Source organism: Mustela putorius, unplaced genomic scaffold (assembly GCF_011764305.1).
Source record: "Mustela putorius furo isolate JIRA1106 unplaced genomic scaffold, ASM1176430v1.1 tig00003942_pilon_pilon_pilon, whole genome shotgun sequence".
NCBI classification, from domain to species: domain Eukaryota; kingdom Metazoa; phylum Chordata; class Mammalia; order Carnivora; family Mustelidae; genus Mustela; species Mustela putorius.
The window spans coordinates 15865055-15888526 of NW_025422087.1; the positions used below are offsets into that span (position 1 = coordinate 15865055).

The window sequence follows — 23472 nt, forward strand, 5'->3', positions numbered from 1 at the left end:
TAGAAAACAATGGGTAAGAGGAAACCAGTAGGAGATAAATTCAGAGAGCTAGCCAGGGGAAGAGTCCTGTAGATGATGGTAAGCCTTATATGCTTTGTTTTTTACTATGAGTGTTTAAAGCATTTGGAGCAGAGGAGTGGCATAACCTGACTCTTTTTTTTTTTTAAAGATTTTACTTGTTGGGCGCCTGGGTGGCTCAGTGGGTTAAGCCGCTGCCTTCGGCTCAGGTCATGATCTCAGGGTCCTGGGATCGAGTCCCGCATCGGGCTTTCTGCTCAGCAGGGAGCCTGCTTCCCTCTCTCTCTCTCTGCCTGCCTCTCTGCCTGCCTCTCTGCCTACTTGTGATCTCTGTCTATCAAATAAACAAATAAAATCTTAAAAAAAAAAAGATTTTATTTGTTTATTAGAGAGAATGTACACAAGGGGAGGGGAAGGGCAGGGGAGAGGAGGAGGGACAGGAAGGAGAAAAGAATGTTAAGCAGACTCTTCAGTGAGCATGGATCCCAATCCAGGGCAGGGTCCCATGACCCTGAGATTGTGACCTGAGCTGAAACCAAGAGTCTGACGCTTAATTAACTGAGCCACCCAGGTACCCCATAATCTGACTTCTCTAAAGGATCACTTAGGTTGTTTAAAGAAGAGAGTATAAATTGGTAAAAGTAGACCAAGAAGACCTTTTATGAGACTAATGTAATATAAAACACAGAGTGAAAATAGCCTGAATTAGGGTGGGGCTCGTGAAAAGGTAGAGAAATAGTTGGAATCTAGATATTATTTAAAGGTAGAATGACAGGATTTGCTGATAGATTAAGTTTGAGGGTGTGCGGAAGGGAAGGGGCTACAAGAATTTTGGCCTGAGCAACTGGAAGAATGAAATTGCTTTTTATTAATCTGGGGAAGGCTAGAAAACGACATGTTGGATAAGATAGAGAATCAAGGAATCAATTTTAGATAGATCATTGAGATCTATTTAATTTATGTGATAAGAGACATTTACATGGATCCAGACTGAGAATTTACCCAGGCAGGAAATAAGGGTCTTTTAGCCATTCATATATGGGTGATGGGAACCATGAGATTAGATGAGCTCCCCTAAGAATGTGTATAGAGAGCAGAGAGGATAGAACTTTAGAGCATGACCACATTTAAGAGATTTTTTTGCAGGTTTGCAAACCAAACCTTTGATATGAGTTTACAGATCAGCTATTATTTAAAAATTTGAATCTATACTAATACAATAATAATAGCACAATTTTTTTTGTTATGGTATACTTTTAAATGAAAAAGATATGTAGAAATTAGCTTCTGTGTTGAACATAGGCAAAATAAAAAATTGTTTATATCTGAATTTAACAGTACTTTTTTTTTTTAAGATTTTTATTTATTTATTTGATCACAAGTAGGCAGAGAGGCAGGCAGAGAGAGAGAGGAGGAAGCAGGCTCCCCACTGAGCAGAGAGCCCAATGCAGGGCTCGACCAGGACCCTGGGATCATGACCTGAGCCGAAGGCAGAGACTTTAACCCACTGAGCCACCCAGGTCTCCCCGTAGTACTACTATCTTTATGTACATAATTACGGTTACAACAAAAATGTTTTCAACATGTGGTGTCAGTATTAAAATGGGAATTTTTGAATTTGTCTTGTCTTTAATGGTGGTTCTTTTTTAAAGAAGCTTGATTGTACCATTGTTAAGCATGTGACTTAGTATTTCAGCTTCTAGTATGTACAAGGCATCTTTAAGCACTGTGGTTAAAAGCTTCCTTGATTGTTTAGTGGGTGGTAAAAATTGTTTTTTAACTGCTCAGTTTTTTTCTGCCTTTAAATTGTCAAATATAAACAGTGCTGTTTCTACCAGATATCAGGAGTTATGAACATTTCATATTCTAGAATACAGAATCCCCTGTGGGCTAAGGCCAAGCACAGAAAGATTGAATTTATAAGTACTTTGGAAAAACAGGTTGGTGTTGGAGAAAGGAACAGCTGTCTGCTTTCGGCCTGTGCCTTTGTAATGTAAATGTAGTTTCTTTTCCCCAAAATGTCCTTTTCTGTTCTTCTCTCCTTCCCTGGGGACTCTTTCAACACTTAGGTTTTTTATTCTACTGTAGTTCTTGTTGGTGCTACGAGCCTTAGGGATAGTAAACTGATATTGTCCTTTGCAGGCCACATATTAGACTATCTCGGTATAGTCAGAGATGATTAAGTCTGTGAGACTCATATGAGGCTGACCTAAAACCCGGTGTTCAGAACATTGGATCCACACACACCCCCCGCTTTTAAATAACAATATTTTTTTTTTTAAAGATTTTATTTATTTATTTGACAGAGAGAAATCACAAGTAGTCGGAGAGGCAGGCAGAGAGAGAGAGAGGGAAGCAGGCTCCCCGCTTAGCAGAGAGCCCGATGCGGGACTCGATCCCAGGACCCTGAGATTATGACCTGAGCCGAAGGCAGCGGCTTAACCCACTGAGCCACCCAGGCGCCCATTAAATAACAATATTTTTGAAAGAATTATTCATCAGAAAACTGCTTAGTGAATATAGAATCAGAAACAAATATCTGGGCCGTGGGTATAGGATATTTCACCTAAATTCCAGAACAACCCAATTTAATATTCCTACTTGACAACAAAAATACATACCTGTGAAGTAATCTTGTAGCTTATGCCAGTTAGATCTAGGATCTTTTGAGTACAAATAAATACTTTATCGACTTTTGCCTTTCTACCATAATTTGTATGCTGGTTGCTCTCTCTCTGTTATTCATGTATCTCCCCTTAATTTAATCTCCCCTTAATAGTTAGGTTCCCTGATTGCCTCTTTATATTCCTTTGAATTTTTCTCAGTTCAAGCAAAATGCTTTGTACATTATATGCAATTAGTAAATATCTGTTAAAAGAATAAGTACCATTTTAGAGGGGCATAGATTCTCTTTTCCTGCATCTCAGTAGATACAGTGTGATGATTATGAAAATCCAAATATCTTCATTACGCTTACATGTCAATTGTTTGTGGCATTTATCTACCAAGTGAACCCCTGAATTTCTGAAATATGAATGTAATGTATAAACTTTGCTTCTATTGTATATGATCTGGAATAACTTTTTTAAAGGTAATAAGCCATTGACTATATTTTATTAGAAATGTTTAGGGGTGCCTGGGTGGCTCAGTGGGTCAAGCCTCTGCCTTCAGCCCAGGTCCTGGGATCGAGCCCTGCATCGGGCTCTCTGCTCAGCAGGGAGCCTGCTCCCCCCCCCCACCTGCCTGCCTCTCTGCCTGCTTATGATCTCTGTCTGTCAAATAAATAAGTAAAATCTTAAAAAAAAAATGTTTAGAAATATTTAAAGATAATTCTGAAAATTTCTTAGACGGTCCCAGTATTTTTTAGCTGAAAAAGTCAGGTTCAATTTTGTTATGCTGTTTTCTTCAAGCTTAACATTCATTTTGTAGGCCTCTTACCAAGTTAGTTGACTCCTCTCATAGTTCATTGGTAAAGTTCTTTATGATGACTGGACCAAAATAATCTACATTTACTGCAACTTCCTGGACTTTTAAAAAAAGAGTTGTATAGGGACGCCTGGGTGGCTCAGTGGATTAAGCCTCTGCCTTTGGCTCAGGTCATGATCTCAGGGTCCTGAGATCGAGCCCCACATCGGGCTCTTTGCTCAGCAGGGAGCCTGCTTCCCTCTCTCTCTCTGCCTGCCTCTCTGCCTACTGTGATCTCGCTCGCTCGCTCTCTGTCAAATAAATAAATAAATAAATCTTTAAAAAAAAAAAAAAAAAGAGTTGTATAGAAATTTGGATACCCATAAGGAAGAAAACTGAGAATCTTATTTTGAATTGTTAAATAATTCTATAGTTCCCTTTTTTCCCCAACCCAGCATTCACATCAATCCCAGTTATTAAATATTTGCAGTGCCCCAGGAGATAGTTGAGGTTTCTCCAAAAGCATCAGGAGACCTGCTCTGCTACTGAAAGGAAAGCTTCATGATTTTAGCAAGTCACCTAACCAAATCAGTTTCTTCATCTGTTAAAGGAGTTTATTATTCTAAATGATCTAATGATCTATTCTGTTTCAAATCTTAGTCTTCATTCTTTAAAGCTAGGTAACAGAAAATGTGTGGTTTTCATATCTAAAGACTTCTGGAAAACATTAACATGTAAAATTTACTAATACATTTATACCCTGATGCTGTGATGCAATGTGTATCAAATTTGAGAAATTTACAGGGCTGCCACTTTTTAGAAAAATAATTACTACGGCCTTGCCAAGAGTGTGTTCTGTAGCACCGTTACGGTAACATGTACTTAAATATATAATAAATGCCCAACTTACAGACTTCCAGAGTCTTTGTGTAAAATAGCTTCCCAAGCTCCAGCCATCACCCTACCCAAAAGCCACCGAAAACAGTAGCAACAGCAAATCCTAGATCAGTCCCAAAATGACAGTTACTCTTTTCCTTCTCCTTGTACCTCTTGGCCCTTTTATTTTAGGACTTCAAAACTGAGGTCAGAATTCTGTTGTCAGTAGCTTTTGAACTTTTTTGATACAGCATAGAGCCCTCAAAGGAACCTAATTATACAAATGTTTATGCATTTAAATGTGTATAGAGTACATAGTTGAAACATAGTTATTTAACTAAAAGGAATGTATGCCAATATTTTTTTCTTTTGTTTCATTTTTTTGGTGCTGCTTGTGACACACTGAATTGATTTTACAACTAAATGTAGTCCCCATTTATAGAACTCCTACTAAAGAAAAATACAAACCTCCAGTCAACATAAAATTAAACTTTCAGAAAAGTATTTATTTGTAAAGTGAGGAATGTTTATGGATCTATACATTTCTTTTGTAATCATACTAAATCTTCATTGATTTTGACTGATTTGATAGGAACGATTGGGCATATGTAGTACTTTTATTGGGGGAGAGGGGCAGAGGGAAAAGGGGAGAGAGAATTTGAAGCAGGCTCTATGCCCAGCACAGAGTCCAATGTAGGGCTTTGATTTCACAACCCTGAGATGATGACGTGAGCAGAAATCAAGAGTCGGATGCTTAACTGACTGAGCCACCCACATGCCCATGACATAGGTAATACTTTTGAACAAATAAGGCTTATTGTCAGATTTAATATCTCTAGCAGCAAATTAGTCTAACAAAATCTTGTCAGAGTTTGTAAGAGTTCTACTAAATAAAAAAGTATTTTGCCTTTCATCTTCTTTACCACCTTAATGTTCATAAACTATGAAGAAAAGATTTCTAAGTAAAGATAAACATCAGTCCAGACTTGCTGGATTATCATTAATTCAAAATTTATGTGAATATTAATCGAAGCATATCAACTCAGGTTTGATTTTTTTAAATTTGATTTCTAATATGGATAAGCATAACCACGTTATTTGAAAGGAATATAAATATTTCTATTACTAGGGTAGCTACAATTTAAAATTCTTAACAGGTAGCAAGTCCTGAGCTGGAAGTTATGTACATTCTATCGTTTAATCTTTGCCATATGGGGTAGATACTTACCCATTTTAGAGCTAAAGAAACTGGGGATTAGGAAGGATAAGTAACTTGTCCGATAATTGTCAGTAGCATTTCAACCCAGGTCTATCTGTTCCACAGCGTGCTTTGAGACTTTATGCTAGCTAATGTCAGAGTAGCCATAGTACCTAAGTGTCAGAGCTGTTAGACTTGGGGAGAAGAATAAAGAAATCTTAATTTAAGGTATGGTAAAATAGTTTGAGACATCTATGGTTGGACTAAAACTTAGGCAGAGAAGAGAATTTTAACTCATTTCTCCCTGCTAGTTGGCTTCTAAAATATTTGGTTTGATTCTTTCCCTTTTTTACAAACTAATGTGATTTCATAGTTATTTACTATTATTTCCTTGCTTATAAGACTACTGGCTCATTTAATAACTTTTTAGAAGTGTAAATATTGCCTTAAAGGTATGTAAATCTTTTATTAGCTGTTGGCCTAACATGTATTTATCCATATAATCGATAACTAAGTTTTCTTCAGTATCACAAAGTTTGATTCTAAGCTTTCCTCTCATTCACAGATCAAAGAATGTCTTGAATTATGTCTGGCCATCAACAATTTTCTGTAGTATCCCAGCAACAAATTAGTTTTTGGGATGCCTGGGTGGCTCAGTGGGTTAAGCCTCTGCCTTTGGCTCAGGTCATGATCTCAGGGTCTTGGGATCAAGCCCTGCATTGGGCTCTCTGCTCAGCCGGGAGCCTGCTTCCCCCTCTGTCTCTGCCTGCCTCTCTGTCTACTTGTGTTCTCTCTCTCTCCATCAAATAAATAAATAAAATCTTAGGGGTGCCTGGGTGGCTCAGCAGGTTAAAGTCTCTGTCTTCAGCTTGGGTCATGGTCCCAGGGTCCCGGGATCAAGCCCCACATCGGGCTCTCTGCTCGGCAGGGAGCCTGCTTCCTCCTCTCTCTCTGCCTGCCTCTCTGCCAACTTGTGATTTCTGTCAAATAAATAAAATCTTAAAAAAAATAATAAATAAAATAAAATAAAATCTTAAAAAAACAAAACTAGTTTTTGTAACCCGCGCTTGTGGGTTTTTTTTTTTTTTCGAGTTTGTTTTTTACTTAACACCTTTGTGATAGCCTATATGAACTGTGAAAATTATCCATCTTAGAATAAAGGAAATATAGTACTATATATAAAGTTAATTTGGGGGTCCCTGGCCTCATTTTTCTGATCTTTTCATGCAGCATGAGCTATGTTTTATAGCTTTTGTGCTAAACCTGAGAGAAATCTAATTTATCTATGATAATGAGAAATACACATTTCTGTGTTTTAGAAAAATAACAAATACCAATATTTTGGTTAAACTAGATTAAGAAATTAAAGTCCCATGGTCTGTTTTGTGCAGAGAGAGAATAATTTACAAGTGTTTTTCATAATTTTTATTACTATATTGCAGGTAGTTATAAAAGATATGGTCCAAGACAGTCTAGTTTGAATACTTCGGAGATGAAAAAAGAATTCTCCTTTATTTTATGGGAGTGCATAATGAAAGTGCTCTGATTTGGGATTATTAATGTTTGTTCTTCAGAAGACGTTAAGAACGTGTATGAGTTTTGGCGTTCTTAGAAAGGAAGCTCTTTGGGAGTCTCGTTCTCCCTTTTGATTACCTGCAGTTTTCCCCTACCTCTTGAGTATGAACAGTTTATGGCAAGAGTGAGTTTCTAATAATATTGCCATCATCTTTCTTCCCTCCTTCCCCCATTCCTGTAGGTGTACCAACATTCGACCAGGAGAGACTGGAATGGATGTAACAAGCCGCTGCACCCTTGGAGACCCCAATAAACTGCCAGAAGGGGTTCCCCAACCCGCTCGCATGCCCTATATCTCAGACAAGCACCCTCGACAGACCTTGGAAGTGATTAACCTTCTGAGAAAGCACCGGGAGCTCTGCGATGTGGTGCTAGTTGTGGGCGCTAAGAAGATATATGCCCATCGAGTCATTTTGTCAGCCTGTAGTCCCTATTTCCGAGCTATGTTTACTGGAGAATTGGCAGAAAGCCGTCAGACAGAAGTAGTGATTCGAGACATAGATGAGAGGGCTATGGAACTACTGATTGACTTTGCATATACCTCCCAGATAACTGTGGAAGAGGGCAATGTTCAGACCCTTCTGCCAGCTGCTTGCCTCCTTCAGCTGGCAGAAATACAGGAAGCTTGCTGTGAATTCTTAAAGAGACAATTAGATCCTTCTAATTGCCTGGGCATTCGGGCTTTTGCTGACACACATTCATGTCGTGAGTTGCTAAGGATAGCAGACAAGTTTACTCAACATAACTTTCAAGAGGTGAGTTGTACTTGGTGGTTTGAATGCAGTCATAATGTATTGGTCAGGAGAGCAATATGAGTTCATGTTCTGCTAACATGTATCTGTTTGGATATTTACTGCTGATTCTAACTCATAATACCAAAGATAAAAGTTGTTATTGATTCTAAGCCTGATTTTTATTTTAGAGACCAATTTTATGTTCTGTCAATAAAAGCTATAGTTTAGGGATTTGATTCTACCTAGCCATATTAATAAACTAGTTTATAAGTCAGAATACAGTTTATTAATTCGTTAGGAAATCGGTGCCCTGGTATCAGTCATTTGTATGAAACATTACCTTCCCGATTATGTGGATTTTTCGTCAGAATAAATAAATCAGTTACTTGAAGAACTAACAATCAGAAAAATTACATTAGATGTAAATGAAAAGAATTTTTCATTAAATCTGTTATTTTTCATTCATTTATTTAATAAATACGTGAAAAGCTACTGTTTCAGACACTGTGCTTGGGGAAAAAGGCTAGACGTAGCACTGAACAAGATGCATAGAGTGTCCATTCTCATGGAGGTTATAATCAGGCAGGGCGTATATCCACTGAATGCATAATTACATAAATAATTACAGTTAATGGGTGCTACAAAGAAGCCTGGATGATTTAACATATTACAGAGAGATTTAACTTTGGTTCTGTAACAGCTGATTGCAAAATTCTGAAACATGAAAAAGCATAACTAGGTTGAGAAACTGAAAGAAACCTAGTGAGAGCTAGAGAGCAAAAGAGAGGATGTTATAATAATTTTACAGAAAGAACAGAGCCCCATCTTACTGGAGTTAATAGACCATGTTAAGAATTTGAAGTTTAGGGGTGCCTGGGTGGCTTAGTCATTAAGTGTCTGCCTTCGGCTCAGGTTGTGATCCCAAGGTCCTGTTGTTGAGCCCCGTGTCAGGCTCCCTGCTCAGTGAGACACCTGCTTCTCCCTCTCCCACTGCCCCTGCTTGTATTCCCTCTCTTCCTCTCTTTCTCTCTCTCTCTCTCTGTCAAATAAATAAATAATCTTTTAAAAAAGGAGAAAAAGAAGAATTTGAAATTTAATCTTAAGAGTAATAGAAAACCATTGAAGAGCTTTAAGCAAAGACATGCTCCCTTTGCACTCTTCTCCTCACCAGGATAACTTCCAGTGGATCAAAGATTTAAAAATACAAATAGAACCATGAAAATATTAGAAGATGACATGGAGCAATTCCTTTTTTGGGTTTTTTTTTTTTTTTGAGCAATTCCTTTTTAATCTTGAACTGAGAAAGGCCTTTCTAATTAACACAGAAGGCATAGAAGAAAACATAGATAGATTTGACTACATAAAAATAAAATTTTGGGTGCCTGAGTGGCTCAGTGGGTTAATCCTCTGTCTTCGGCTCAGGTTATGATCTCAGGGTCCTGGAATTGAGCCCTACCTTTCAGCTCAGAAGGGAGTCTGCTTACCCCTCTCTCTCTGCCTGCCTCTCTGCCTACTTATGACCTCTGTCTGTCAAGTAAATACAATCTTTAAAAAAAAAATTTTTGCATGACAAAACAAAAAAACAGTAACAAGATTAAAGTCAAAGACAAAGTGAGAGAGTGGGTAGTGCCTGGATGGCTCAGTTAATAGAGCATACAGCTCTTGATTGCAGGGTTGTGAGTTCGAGCCCCACGTTGGGTATACAGATTACTTCAAAATAAAATCTTTAAAAAAAAAAAAAAGACAAAATGGAGCAAAATATTTGCTGCTATCACAGACAATAATCTCTTTAATACAGCAAGAAATCTTATTGGTCAATAACCTAGCCAGTGATGTAACCAAAAAATGGGCAGTAAACACATTCAGATTGCCCTTAAACATACAAAAGTCTGCTACAGGTTGTTTATAATAGCTGAAACACAAATTAAAACTATACCAAAGTACTATTTTTCACTTCTCAGATTACAAAATTATAATGTATCAGATTACAAATAACTAGAAGTTTGATTCCGCATCCTGTTGACAAGGGCATGGAGACAAAGTAATGAAGCTACATTGCTAGTGTGAATATAAATCGAAACAGCCTCCTTGAAAGGAAATTTGCACACTTTTTTCACACTGTTTGACTCAGCAGTCCTATTTCCGGGAATTTGTGCTACAAATATACTGGAGAAAGGAGCAGTTTGAGGAGATGAGATCATGGGTTTTGTTTTAGATATATTTAATTTCCTATATTTATATTTCATACACACACACACACACACACACACACATATATATATATATATATACACATATTTATTTATTTATTAAAGATTTTATTTATTTGTCAGAGAGAGCTCACACAAGCAGGCAGAGGCGGAGAGAGAAGCAGGCTCCCTGCCAAGCAGGGAGCCCAATGTGGGACTTGATCCCAGAATCCTGGGATCATGACCTGAGCCGAAGACAGCGGCTTAACCAACTGAGCCACCCAGGCGTCCCTATTTATTTATTTATTTATTTAATAGATATATTTAATTTTGTAAATAGAGATACTGAGCCAGACCACTGTTTATGAGTCTTTTATCTTAGAAGTTAGACTGAGATTAAAATTCATCAACTCATAATGAAACTATGATGACATAATCCTTTTAAGGCAGGATTCAACCCAGAAACCATAAAGGATTGGTATATTTGATTGCATAACGATTTAAAACTTTTTGGTAACAAAAAGTCACTTTAAACAAGGTCAAAAAATCAATACCACTGAGGTCACTAAGAAGGAAGAGAGAAGAGAAGAGCCTTAACATTTTTCCAGCATTGAAGGATGGTTAGTGAAAGAGCAACTGGTTGAGGAAATGGAATAACGAGAGAAGAGGAAAACCAGGAGTGTGAGATCATGAAATGGCATCAAAAGGGATTTTTTATTTTTAAAGAATGAGGAAATTACATATATATATATATATATATATATATGTATAAGTTACATATATATATATATATATATGTAAATTAAATAATGCATAAGCCAATAAGTTTCCAGAAATTTAGATTAGGGCCATTGGCCTTAAGAAATACTAAAACATCACAAACATTTTGGTACTAGAGAAGGTATTGATCAGTTGAGCTATAAAGAGTCCAGAAGTTGACATTTCAAGTCCGTGGAGGAAAGTGGAATTGTTTAATAAATGTCATTAGGAAAATGGTGATTTGAGGGAAAAAATAAAAATGGAATTCCCAATGGATGAATAATTTAAATCTAAAAAATGAAATTCTAAAAGTTAGTTATTAGTTGGCTGGTAGTAAAAATGACTTTTCCAAGCAGGATACAACCAAGAAGCCATACGGAAAGATTGATAAATTTGAATTGTCTAAAATTAAGAATTTTTGTTCTTTATAACAACAATAACAATAAGAGCACCATAAACTAAATAAAAAAATCAATGTCAAACTCATACATGGAGCATACATGAGGGAAAAAAATAGTAATTTCCATAAAACCCATACAAATTCAGTAAGAAAAACCATGGAAAAACAATAGAAAAATAGGTAAAGGGGTGAATAAGTAATGTGTAAAAAGAGATATTCAAATATAAGTAAACAGGGGTACCTGGGTGGCTCAAATGTAAGTAAACATTTGAAAGTTTAGTCACCCTTACATGTAATTAAAGAAACATACATCAAAACAAGATACCTGGGGCCCCTGGGTCGCTCAGTCTGTTAAGTGTCTGCATTTGGCTCAGGTCATGGTCCCCGGGTACTGGGATGGAGCCCCTCATTGGGCTCCTTGCTCAGCAAGAAGCCTACTTCCTTTCTTTCTGCCTGCTGCTCCCCTGCTTGTGCTCTCTCTCTCTGTCAAGTAAAAAAAAAAAAAGAACAAGATACCATTGTTAACCCATCAGGTTGGAAAAACTTTAATTTTATTTAAAAGAAAATAGAAATTTATAAGAAATTATAAGAAAAAGAAAAAAAAAACTTTCATATATCCCTTACCAAGAATCCCAGTTGTTAATATTTTGCCACATTCATTACTGTTCTCTCGTTATGTCAAATATTTTTCTTTGAACAATTTGACAGTAGATTGCATACATCCTATTCCTGTACTCTTGAACATTTCAGTATGTATTTTCTAAGACCAAGGACATTTTTTTTACATAGAATTCTCTTACAACAGTTCATTTATCAAAAGCAGGAAATTTGACATTGATTGAAAGCAATATTTAATGCATAGTTCCCATTCCAGTTTCACCAACTGGAGTGGAGGGCAGAGAAGGGGTGCATAGGCCAGGCAAAGGGAGAAGGAGAGAAAGAATCTTAAGCAGGCTCTATGAGTGGTACAGAGCTTGACTGCATGTTCAATCTCATGACCCTGAGATCATGATCTGAGCTGAAACCAGATGCTCAATAAACTGAGCCCAGCAAGGCGTCTCTTACTGCTTGATATTTTACATTTTGCATATATGTGCTTTCAATGTTTCTTTTCCTTGAAAAAGGTAGCTAGTGGTATGTCTGTTTTATTCATGTTTTTCCAAAGAATCAGTATTTCAACTTACTAATTAGATCTACAATTCTTTTCCCTATTTCATTACATTCTGGTTTTACCTTTATTAGTTCCTTCCTTGTGTTTTCTTTTGACTTGCTGTGTTCTTTTTCTAGCTGTTTGAGTTCAGAATTTGATTTGTTTTCATCCTTTTACATTAACTACTATAAGTGTTTAAAGCCATAGTTTTCCTTTGATCACTAATTTAAATATATTTAATAGATTCTTATTTTTATCGCTCAGTTGTTTTACAGTAACTTCATTTATATTTCTCTCTACGAGGAACTATTAATAGCAAAATTTTAAATATTTAGGTGGAAAGAGTTTTTTTTTATTTCATTTTTAATTTCTAGTTTTAGTGCACTGCAGTGTTTGTAGTGTTTCTACTTAATGAAATTTACTGACTTTTTTAGTCACGTAATATATGATCAGTTTTTCTGACTATTCCATATGTGCATGGAAAGGAAGTATATTTTCTTGTCTCTATTTTTTTTTTAAAGATTTATTTATTTATTTATTTGACAGAGAGAGATCACAAGTAGGCAGAGAGGCAGGCAGAGAGAGAGAGAGGAGGAAGCAGGCTCCCTGCTGAGCAGAGAGCCCGATGCGGGACTCTATCCCAGGACCTGAGATCATGACCTGAGCCGAAGGCAGCGGCTTAACCCACTGAGCCACCCAGGTGCCCCTGAAAATCCTTTTCTTTTCTTTTTTCTTTTCTTTTCTCTTTAAAGATTTATTTATTATTTATTTATTTATTTGACAAGCAGAGATCACAAGTAGACAGAGAGGCAGCAGAAAGAGAGGGGAAGCAGGCTCCCTTCTGTGCAGAGAACCTGATGCGGGGCTGCATTCCAGGACCCTGAGATCATGATCTGAGCCAAAGGCAGAGGCTTTAACCCACTGAGCCACCCAGGCGCCTCTGAAAATCTTTTTTTTTAAATAGGCAGTTAAAACCCATTTCTATCTATTTCTATTACTGATATGTTTGCACTCAACTCTATCATATTAATTTTTTATAAAAGGTATCTAATTTAGTTATATTTACTGTATTTCTTTTTCTATATGAAAAATACGCTCTTCATTTTTATTTTATTTGCTTTGGTATATAGGAACATTTGTGCTTTTGTTCTAGTGATTACTTTTGTAAAGCAGAAAAAGAAGAGCAAATTAAACCCAAAGTAAGTAGAAGGAAGAAGAGAATAAAGGTTAGAGCAAAAAACCAGTGGTTCTTCGAAAAAAACTGATGAACCTCTAGTTACATTGATCAAGAATAAAAGGAGAGAAGACAAAATTTACCAATATCAGAAATAAGAGGATATCACTATAAATCCCTCAGATTAAAAAGCATAATAAGGGAGTATTAACAACCTTTTGCCAGTAAATTCAACAACTGATAGGAAATGGACAACTTCTTTGAAAAACACAGATTATAGAAACGGACTCAAGAAGAAACAAAACCAGAACAATCCTCTATCTATGAACGAAATTGAAACAGTAATTTAAAAACCTTCCCACAAAGAAAATAACCATCCCGGATGGTGAATTTTATCAAACACTTAAAGAAGACATAATATTAATTTTATATAAAGTCTTTCAGAAAAAGAAGGAGGAGGCTGCCAAATAAAGACAAAATCACCCTGATGTCAAAACCATAGACACTAAAAGAAAATTACAAATAGAGCTCTCTCATTAATTCAGATATGGAAAAATTTTAATAAAATATTAATAAATTGATTCCACTTAAATATAAAAAGTGGAATACACCACGACTAAATGGAATTCATACCTCACTAAAGTTAATAGAGTTCGTTTCTCATTTGAAGTAATCTAACTACTTCATACACTTTTTAAAAATAGATTTGACTCTTAATTTCATCCCACTATGTTCACATGTCAAAATCCACTCTCTAAAACTAAAGATTTGCCAGCACTGAGAATTTCCAAAATAATTTGCCAGAGTCACTGGACCCCATATTAAGAATTGCCGGCTTTTAGGATGATGGTAATATTTTGTATCTTGATTGAGATCATGGTTACATGAATACACTGTTCAAAACTGATTGATCTGTACACTTAAAATAAATAAGGTTGATTTTTAAAAATTTCCTGCCTTAACCATAGCTTGTGTTTGGGATCTAAAGTAGTAGCAAATGTCTGAAGAATATCCTTAATAAATAGTACAGAAAGTTTTAGAATCCCTTCCAGTTCTAACTGGGCCTCTCAAGTAAACCTGATATATACCATAATGAAATCCCCTTGTTCATGGACTAAAATGCACTAGTTTGTTCACTAGTTCTGTGCAGATAGAAAAATTGTCACCATTTGGGGCTTAACACGTGACTCACTTAAGTTATTCTCTAACTTAAAACTATATTTAATTTCCTTCTATTTCATTAGACCTAGCTTAATTCATACAATGTTATTTTTGTCCATAAACATGAATTTAAAAATTGTCTTTCAACATTAAGTTCACCATTCACTTCTAGATGACTTTGCTTATTCACTCTTGTTGCTTTGAGCTTTATTCATTCTTCAAATTGCATCTGTATTCATCTGAAGAAACTAAAAGTAAGCTCATTACCAAAATACTGTGGGACTTAAAAATCAGATCTCCTATGAACTTTTACTTAAAACAGATACTTTAAAGAATTATTTTCTTGGGGCGCCTGGGTGGCTCCGTTGGTTAAATGGCGGCCTTTAGCTCACGTCATGATCTCAGGCTCCCTGCTTAGTAGGAAGTCTCTTCTCCCACTGTCCCTCCCTGCTACTCGTGCCTGTGCGTTCTCTCCCTTCTCTCTCTGTCAAAAAAAAAAAAATCTTAAAAAAAAAAAGCAATTATTTTCTTAAATTGGTTGTTTGGTCAAGGATAGACTTCAGTGCTAGATTTGCTTTAATCGTGAGCATTAGTATCTTTTTCCTCTTGGTGGAAAAAGGAGAAGTGACAATTTAACCAGACTTTGTTTATCAAAAGTATTATTTTTACTCTTTGCTAAGTGCCAAACAAATATTTTCTCACACAGATTTTCATGTTTTCTTGCCATTTAGTGTTTCCAGTAGGTGACTAGTGAATATAATACTGATTTATTCATAAACTTTAAATTTGGTGATCATTGGTTTATAAGTTGGGAAAAAGGATTTATACTTCAAACAAGATCCAAAAGAATGCTAAGGCGCTTCACAGAGATATATGATACCACCTTTGTGTTTAAGAGATCAGAGTGAAAATATTCATAAGGGGAAAGTAAGATACAGCCATGGCTACAGTCTTCATGCTGTGAAGGCCAGCACACCTAATTTGGGGCCAGGCCCCGAATTTTGCTCTTGGTTTTATAACCCATCATGGGGTTATCAGATAAAAAACAGGGTGCCCAGTTTATGGGGCGCCTGGGTGGCTCAGTGGGTTAAAGCCTCTGCCTTTGGCTCAGTCATGATCCCAGGGTCCTGGGATCGAGCCCCACATCGGGTTCTCTGCTCAGCGGGGAGCCTGCTTCCTCCTCTTTCTGCCTACTTGTGATCTCTGTAAATAAATAAAATCTTAAAAAAATAACAACAACAGGGTGCCCAGTTTAAATATAAATTTCAGATGAACAACAAGTAATTTTTTAGTGTAAGTATGTCCTTTGTTTGATTTACTAATTCTGACAACCCTGCCACAGAGGGTACCATGCGGTCGTTCTAACTACTGAGTTACCTGCGTGAGCAACCTCAGCTAAAATATGGAGGTACCTATTTAATTTTCTGACCTCCAGAAGGTTTCTCACTCAGACGATTTGAAAATTTGTGCCTATAAAAATTGTAGAGTTCATTAGAATTTTCTACTTTAAGTACAGCTGACCTTATGGCTCTCATGGTTTTGGAATTTGCATTTTTTTTCTGCTGTACTTGGGAAAAAACATTCTTAATCAAATTTTCAAATTGCTATGGCTTATCTCCTATCCTGCTAAATATTCTGACTTTTTGATCCTAAAAATGCCCTCTTATAAGAGTACATCTTCTGGGGCATCTGGGTGGTGGCTCAGTGGGTTAAGTCTCTGCCTTCGGCCCAGGTCATGATCTCAGGGTCCTGGGATTGAGCCCTGAGTCGGGCTCTCTGCTCGCTTCCCCTCCTCTCTCCTCCTGCTGCTCTGCCTACTTGTGATCTCTCTCCCTCTATCAAATAAATAAATAAAATCTTTAAAAAGAAAAAAAAGAGTACATCTTTGGCATTAGAGGTTACACAGTAGGAATTAGAGCTCACACAGTAGGAATTAGAGCTCTTAATGGTATCCTTCCTGCACTAATAAATAATAGACATGACAGGTAGCACAGTTGTCTGAATGGGAGAACCGACCACATGGAGTGTAGCAGTCCTGTTTCCCTCCCTCCTCCACCTTGTGCCCTGCCCCCTTCTACCCTACATACCAATGACAAGATTTACAAGATCTTGGGATTTGTGGCTGGACTGCACAACAAGGTCATATCCTTGTTGCCATTTCATCCCCATGGTTGCTCCTCAGAGTGGTTTGATACTCACAGGTTTTCATGGGTCTAATGCTCTCCTCAGTATATTCATTCTTGCTTGCAGAATTGCTAATACCCACATCCTTTTTTTTTAAACTGGCGCCTTTGTGTTTCTGCCCCAGATATTGCTCCTTCAGCTACTAATCTTCCTCTGAAAGCTTCCTCTGATTTTTTTTGTATGCCTCATATTTCTGGAGTTATAATTTGGTGTAGTTTAGTTTATTTTGAATGTAAACTTATATTTTGATACTTCATTATAGAAAAACAGACTTCCTTTTTTCTTAAATAGCTTGAATCACAAATTATTATTTTTCCTCAATTTTAATTATGTCCTTGGTATTCTCCTTTGTTCCCCCACCCCTTTTTTAATAAACTTTATTTTTTAAAAAGATTTTATTTATTTTAGAGTGAAAGAAAGTACACAGAGGGGAGGGGCAGAGGGAAAGGGAGAGAGAAACTTAGGCAGACTCTGTGCTGAGTATGGAACCCAACGCAGGTCTCAATCTCGCAACCCTGAGATCATACCACCCACAATCCCTAAACTTTATTTTTTTAGAGCAGTTTTAAGTTCATGGCAAAATGGAGCAGAAAGTTCAGAGTTCTTATGTACCCCAGTTACACACACACTGTTATCAATATTCTGTACCAGAGAGGTATGTGTGTTACAACTGATGAACCTGCATTCACATGTTATCACCCAAAGTCCATAATTTAGAGTCACTGATGCTGTTATACGTTCTATGGGTTTTGACAAATGCGTCCATTATTGTAGTAATATAAGGGGTAGTTTCATTGTCCTAAAAGTCCTCCATGCTCTGCCTATCTTTGTTCCCTTTTCAAATTTTTTTTCTTCTCTGGTACTCTTTTGAACGCAGCTCCATTATGAAATAGAGCTTTGTCCCGTAACCCTGAAGAACAATATCGAAACAGTACCTTAAATGTAGTCACAGGGTTTTTTCTTTATTCTTACCTAACTTTGAACAGGTGATGGAAAGTGAAGAGTTCATGTTGCTTCCAGCCAATCAGCTCATTGATATAATATCCAGTGATGAACTAAATGTTCGCAGTGAAGAACAGGTGTTCAACGCGGTGATGGCCTGGGTCAAATATAGTATTCAAGAAAGACGTCCTCAGTTACCCCAGGTATGATGGAAACATTTCTCCACGTAACTATCTTTTTTGTAGTGGATGAAATAGTATATATTTGACTTGCAAAAAAGAAACAGTTGTCACTGTCCCTTATGTTAGACTGTGACAGAGATCATCTGTCTCTCAATAAATCATTAGATAGTGTTTAGAAACATTTTAAGTGTTTATCACTATGTACTTTTGCTCCTTGGCTTCCTCTCTATTTTGTCTCAGCTCTAGGTTAGGGCATAGGACAAGTCAGAACCCGAATGGTACTAAAGGAACAAGGGAAAGCAAGCATGGCAGTTACCCTGTTTCCCATCCCAATGTGGCTTGGAAATCACATGTTGAAGAGTACAGGGATGATATGGGCCATAAGTGGTCACTAGATGAAATGTTTAAAGTTTTTGTTATTGTGACTATATTTTTAGCAATTTAATAGGATATTCTTCCAGATTGTTATAGTTCAGTTATATAAGGTAATTATAAAAGAGCTTATAACATATTGCTGAAAGCTAAAAATAGCATTCTAAATCGATATTAGTGTGCTTTCAATTTTCTGGTTATTCTGATTACTGAAATGGTAAAATAAATTTAGGTTTAGTATTTGTGCCTTCCCTCCCTCTTTTTTATTTATTAATTAAATCAAATTAATTCAGTTAGATCCCCAAACAATTGAAAACACAGTATGGGAACATGGGTTATGTATTCTCTTAAATACCCTGCAAGTGGGAGCTCGCGCCTTTAACAGTATTTATTACCTCTTAGGTGCTGCAGCACGTTCGTCTGCCTTTGCTTAGTCCCAAGTTCCTGGTGGGCACCGTAGGCTCTGATCCCCTCATCAAAAGTGATGAAGAATGCAGGTATGAGTGGCTCTGGGTGGCAAAAATCAGCAATGAGTGTTCCTGTTTTCTCCTAATTTCCTTATTTGTGTTGCTTCCTAAATATTTGTATTTCTTAGTGCTGACACCAGGGCAGTATTTAACAGGTTTTTCTTCTGGGTTAGGGTCAAGAGGAGGAGATGAAAGAAGAGAGAACTGAGCTTCCAGGATTCCATTCCATTAGTTTTTATGTATGATGCTAATTGGTGTAGAAGTGGCAATAAAGAGTAGATTTCTAAGGTTTTAATGCAAGTTTGAATTTGAAGAGGCAATTCTCTGCTAATTTATGTTTTTCTTGAGATAAATAATGTTGTTGATTCTTGTCAGAAAGTGTCAGGAGCACTTTATCATTCTATCACATAGGCCTGCCTAGGGAATAGGACCAGCTTTGCTTTCTGCGGGTGTGGACAGAGTCAAAGGACTACTCCTCACACAGCTGTGGAAGGGGTTCCACTAGAGGTTGGTGGAGTGGTTTCATAATGTATTTTGACTGAAAAAAACTCTGAACACTTTTATAATACAAACAAGATAGCTCTTTTATTGGGCTATTTCTATAAAATAGACATGATGTAAAAATTACTTTTCCCAATATGATAGGTTTTAAGATTTAGAATCCAGTCAGACCATACGGTATTTTTAACCATTCCCCGCTCCCGCCAGCATGTTCTATATATAAAAATGAAAGAGCAAGTCAATACTCAGAACTCCTTAAACTGTATTGACCTTTGAGTCTCCCTTAGTGACTGAAGAAACTTGCTCTAGTAAGAAATCCCTAGAACAGAGGTAGAACATGCAGAATCATTTGTCTTTCTTCTGAAATCTGAAGCCTGTCCCTTTAACAAGGTATGTCAGAGGGGATTTAGATATTTGTCTCTTCAATTTAAAAAGCAGACAGATGGCAATTAATTCCCTCAAATATTTACAATAGCAGAAGGCAAACCGCATGAATTATAGATTCAAAATCTGAAGAAACAATGCAAAGTGCCCCTCCCCCATAAAACATAAATCAGATTGTACTGATTCTGATGCACAAAGTAAAGGTACTTCCAAAGTCACTTTTTTTTTTTTAAAGATTTTATTTATTTATTTGACAGACAGAGATCACAAGTAGGCAGAGAGGCAGGCAGAGAGAGAGGGGAAGCAGGCTCCCTGCCGAGCAGAGAGCCCGATGTGGGGCTCGATCCCAGGACCCCGGGATCATGACCTGGGCTGAAGGCATAGGCTTTAACCCACTGAGCCACCCAGGCGCCCCCAAAGTCACTTTTAAAAGAAGCTCTTTCCTGAAATCGGAGTGGGAGACAAACCATGAGAGACTGTGGACTCTGAGAAACAAGCTGAGGGTGTTGGAGGGGAGAGGGTGGCGGGATAGGTGGGTCTGGTGGTGGGTATTATGGAGGGCACGTATTACATGGAGCACTGGGTGTGGTGCATGAACAATGAATGCTGGAACACTGAAAAGAAATGAAATGAAATGACATGAAATGGGGGGGGGGGAGTTTCTAAAAAAAAAGAAGCCCTTTCCTAATATCCTGACCTCATGACATTTATTAGTTGTGAGACCTTAAGCAAGTTACTTTAACCTCTTTCTCCTATAATATCTTCATCTGTAAAGTAGGATGACAATAGTACTTACTCCATCAGGTTGCAGTGGGGATTGGCAAGTTAATACATATTAAGCCCTTAAAACAGGGACTGACACATAGCTGTAAGTGTTCTTGTTCTTACTGTTAATTTTGGGTTGGCTTGCTAAGTATTAGCTCTATAGTACTCCTTCTGGGAATTCCTGAGCACTCAATTAAAAACCAGCTATTGGGGGCGCCTGGGTGGCTCAGTGGGTTAAAGCCTCTGCCTTAGGCTCGGGTCATCAGGGTCCTGGGATCAAGCCCCGCATCGGGCTCTCTGCTCAGTAGGGAGCCTGCTTCCCCTCTCTCTCTGCCTGCCTCTCTGCCTACCTGTGATCTCGTCTGTCAAATAAATAAATAAAATCAAAAAAAGAAAAAAAAACAGCTATTAGGGGATCACAATCCTTGTTTTTAAGGCTGAGGAAGCTTGAAAAAGCTCTTGGTCATCAGGTTGGGATTTGCGGGGCAGGGGTTATTGGTTTTTTGGAAGAGTCTTATCAAAATCATATATTAGAAGTGCATTATTGGGTCATGCTTGGGACTGGTCCTGCAGGAATGAATTACTCTTTGTAACAGAAAAAGCTAGAGAAATGAAAATATATTTTAGGAAACACTTCCAAAGTTGAGAAAGAATAGAATAAGAGATTGAATTTGCACTGATTAGGCACTGAATAACTCGGAGGATTCAAGTGAGTGGAGTACATACATGAATGGTTTGTATTAGGATATTGTATTCAACAAGTATAATTACTAGGATCTTCTCAGAAAGTACCTTAATAGGCAGAAAAATAAATTTGTTCATCCTCAGTAGACTTGTTGAGAGCAAACCATTTCATATGGTACTGGGTAACAACTTAATTATTAAATGACAATATAGTTTTTCTTTTTAGCAATCCAGTTTTTGACATAGTTATATTGTTTAATTACAATAACAAATATCTAGTGCCAGAGCTGATGTATTGCTTTGCCAGTATTCTCCAGAATCTAGTAAAATTCATTAGAAAGCAATAACTATGCAGGCTGGTAATTGAGTTGTAAGTTTTAGTTTCCTGTAAGTTGTTGTTGGCCCCAAGCATATTAAGTTTTAGGCTAAATTTTATACTAAGATAAGAAGTCATGATGGAAATACCAATCAATTTACAACTCATAGTGTGACTGGCATCATTTCTCTTGTATTTGTGACTTTTTAAATATTGGCTGGCATTCATGATTTGGTTTGATTTATGCTTGTTCCCCTTTGCCAACTTACATATTCCTAAACCATATTGGGATTTGACTAACAATGTTATTTAGACATTTGGAATAAAGGCAAAATTTCCTCCACAGAGACTTGGTAGATGAAGCTAAAAACTATCTCCTATTGCCTCAAGAACGACCACTAATGCAAGGACCAAGGACAAGACCACGGAAACCTATTCGATGTGGAGAAGTACTCTTTGCAGGTTTGGGACTTACTGTACTATGACTAAACTGAATACTTTCCCACATGTTAAACTGTCACTTGATCTATGCTTGGACAACTGTGATATCCATTGTCATAAGAAACACATAATAAGTTACCTTGTAGCTTGACTGTTAACTCATGATCCAACACTGGTATTCTCTGAGAGTGCTCTATTTTATAGAAGTCTAAAAATGTCATGCAAAGGATGTTTTGTTAAAATGAGTCATATGCATTAATTTTATACCAGTGTGTAAGACACCTCATAATTATCTAGAACTGTCAAAAAACATTACATTAAACAGTTACATGCTTTCCTAGCTCTGTTGAGCTAGACTGAGCCCAAGACAACCTGCTCTATCATTTTGCTCCTACTCTCTATTCCTAAATCTCTTGAGAATTTTCAGCCTCAGATGTTTCCCTTCCATCCATGTAAATTCAGCTACCTCTCTCACTTGAACAGTCAGACTGCTTCTTACTAGTTCTTTCTTAGTCCATTTGGGCTACTCTAACAGATACCCAGGAACTGGGTAGTTATAAACATAAATTTATTTCTCACAGTTCTGGAGGCTGAGAAGTCCAAGATAAGTCATCAGCAGATTCTGTGTCTCATGAGGGCCCACTTGCTTCTTCGTGGAAGGTTGTCTTCTCGTCTTTTGGCTGTGTTCTTTCTCAGTGGTAGGGGCAAGGGAACTTTTTGAGTTCTCCTTTATAAGAACACTAATCCCATTCATGACCTAAGCACCTCACAAAGGCCCTAATACCATCACACTGGGGACTAGATTTCAACATACAAATTTTGATGGGGCATACAAACATTTAGTTTGTAGCAAGTTCTTTGAATATTTTTTCTAATTCTGATACATGGAGCTAGCCAGGATTTATTGTAGTATTTTTATTTTAATTCCCAACTTTCTGTAACTCCATGGCTTTTTAGATGCAGGCATGCTTGGATTCTTTTGTCCAGTTTTATTTTTTATCTAGGTATCTATCTATTTATTTATTTTTATGTGAAGTGTTCTATTCCTTTTCAGCACGGAATTTTGTGCAATCTCTGGGGCATAGTATCCTTTTCCATCAGCCTAACCATTGTCTATCTTTTTCTTGCCAGTTTAATTTTCTGTTGGCTTGTGGAAATATATTTTCCCCTATATTTTTAGAAGAAGAAGCACGTTGATAGCTCAGCCGGTTAAGTGTCTGACTCTTGGTTTCAGCTCAGGTTATGATCTCAGGGTCTTGAGATCGAGCTCCAAGTCAGGCCCGCAGTCATCATGGAGTCTGCTTGAGATTCTCTCTCCCCGGTCTCTTCCTCTCCCTCTGCCCCTCCCCCTGCTCTCTTTCTCTCAAAATAATCTTTTTAAAAAAGAAGAAAAATGGGATAATTTCTGTTTTGAGTTCTTTCTTTTTAAATTTTTTCATCTAAATTTCTTCTTGTAGAGGATATTGTAGTATTTCTTTTTTTATTTATTTGAAAGGGAGAGAGAGCGCACATATGAGAACAGGGTAAGGGACAGAAGGAGAGGGAGAGAGAATCCCAAGTAGACTCTGAGCCCAGAGCCCAACATGGGGCTTGAT

General features: G+C 37.2%; 1 protein-coding gene across 2 annotated transcripts in view; it reads left to right on the top strand.

Moving 5' to 3' along the window:
• The window catches only part of KLHL20 (kelch like family member 20), a 61610-nt gene that overhangs the window by 11797 nt on the left and 26341 nt on the right, over window positions 1–23472 (top strand). For both annotated transcript variants that reach the window (XM_004761933.3, XM_045069568.1), the window contains 4 exons: window positions 7254–7827; window positions 17810–17968; window positions 18722–18816; window positions 21783–21898. In XM_004761933.3, coding sequence (XP_004761990.1) covers window positions 7254–7827; window positions 17810–17968; window positions 18722–18816; window positions 21783–21898 — 944 coding nt within the window. The remainder of the gene's footprint in view (window positions 1–7253; window positions 7828–17809; window positions 17969–18721; window positions 18817–21782; window positions 21899–23472) is intronic.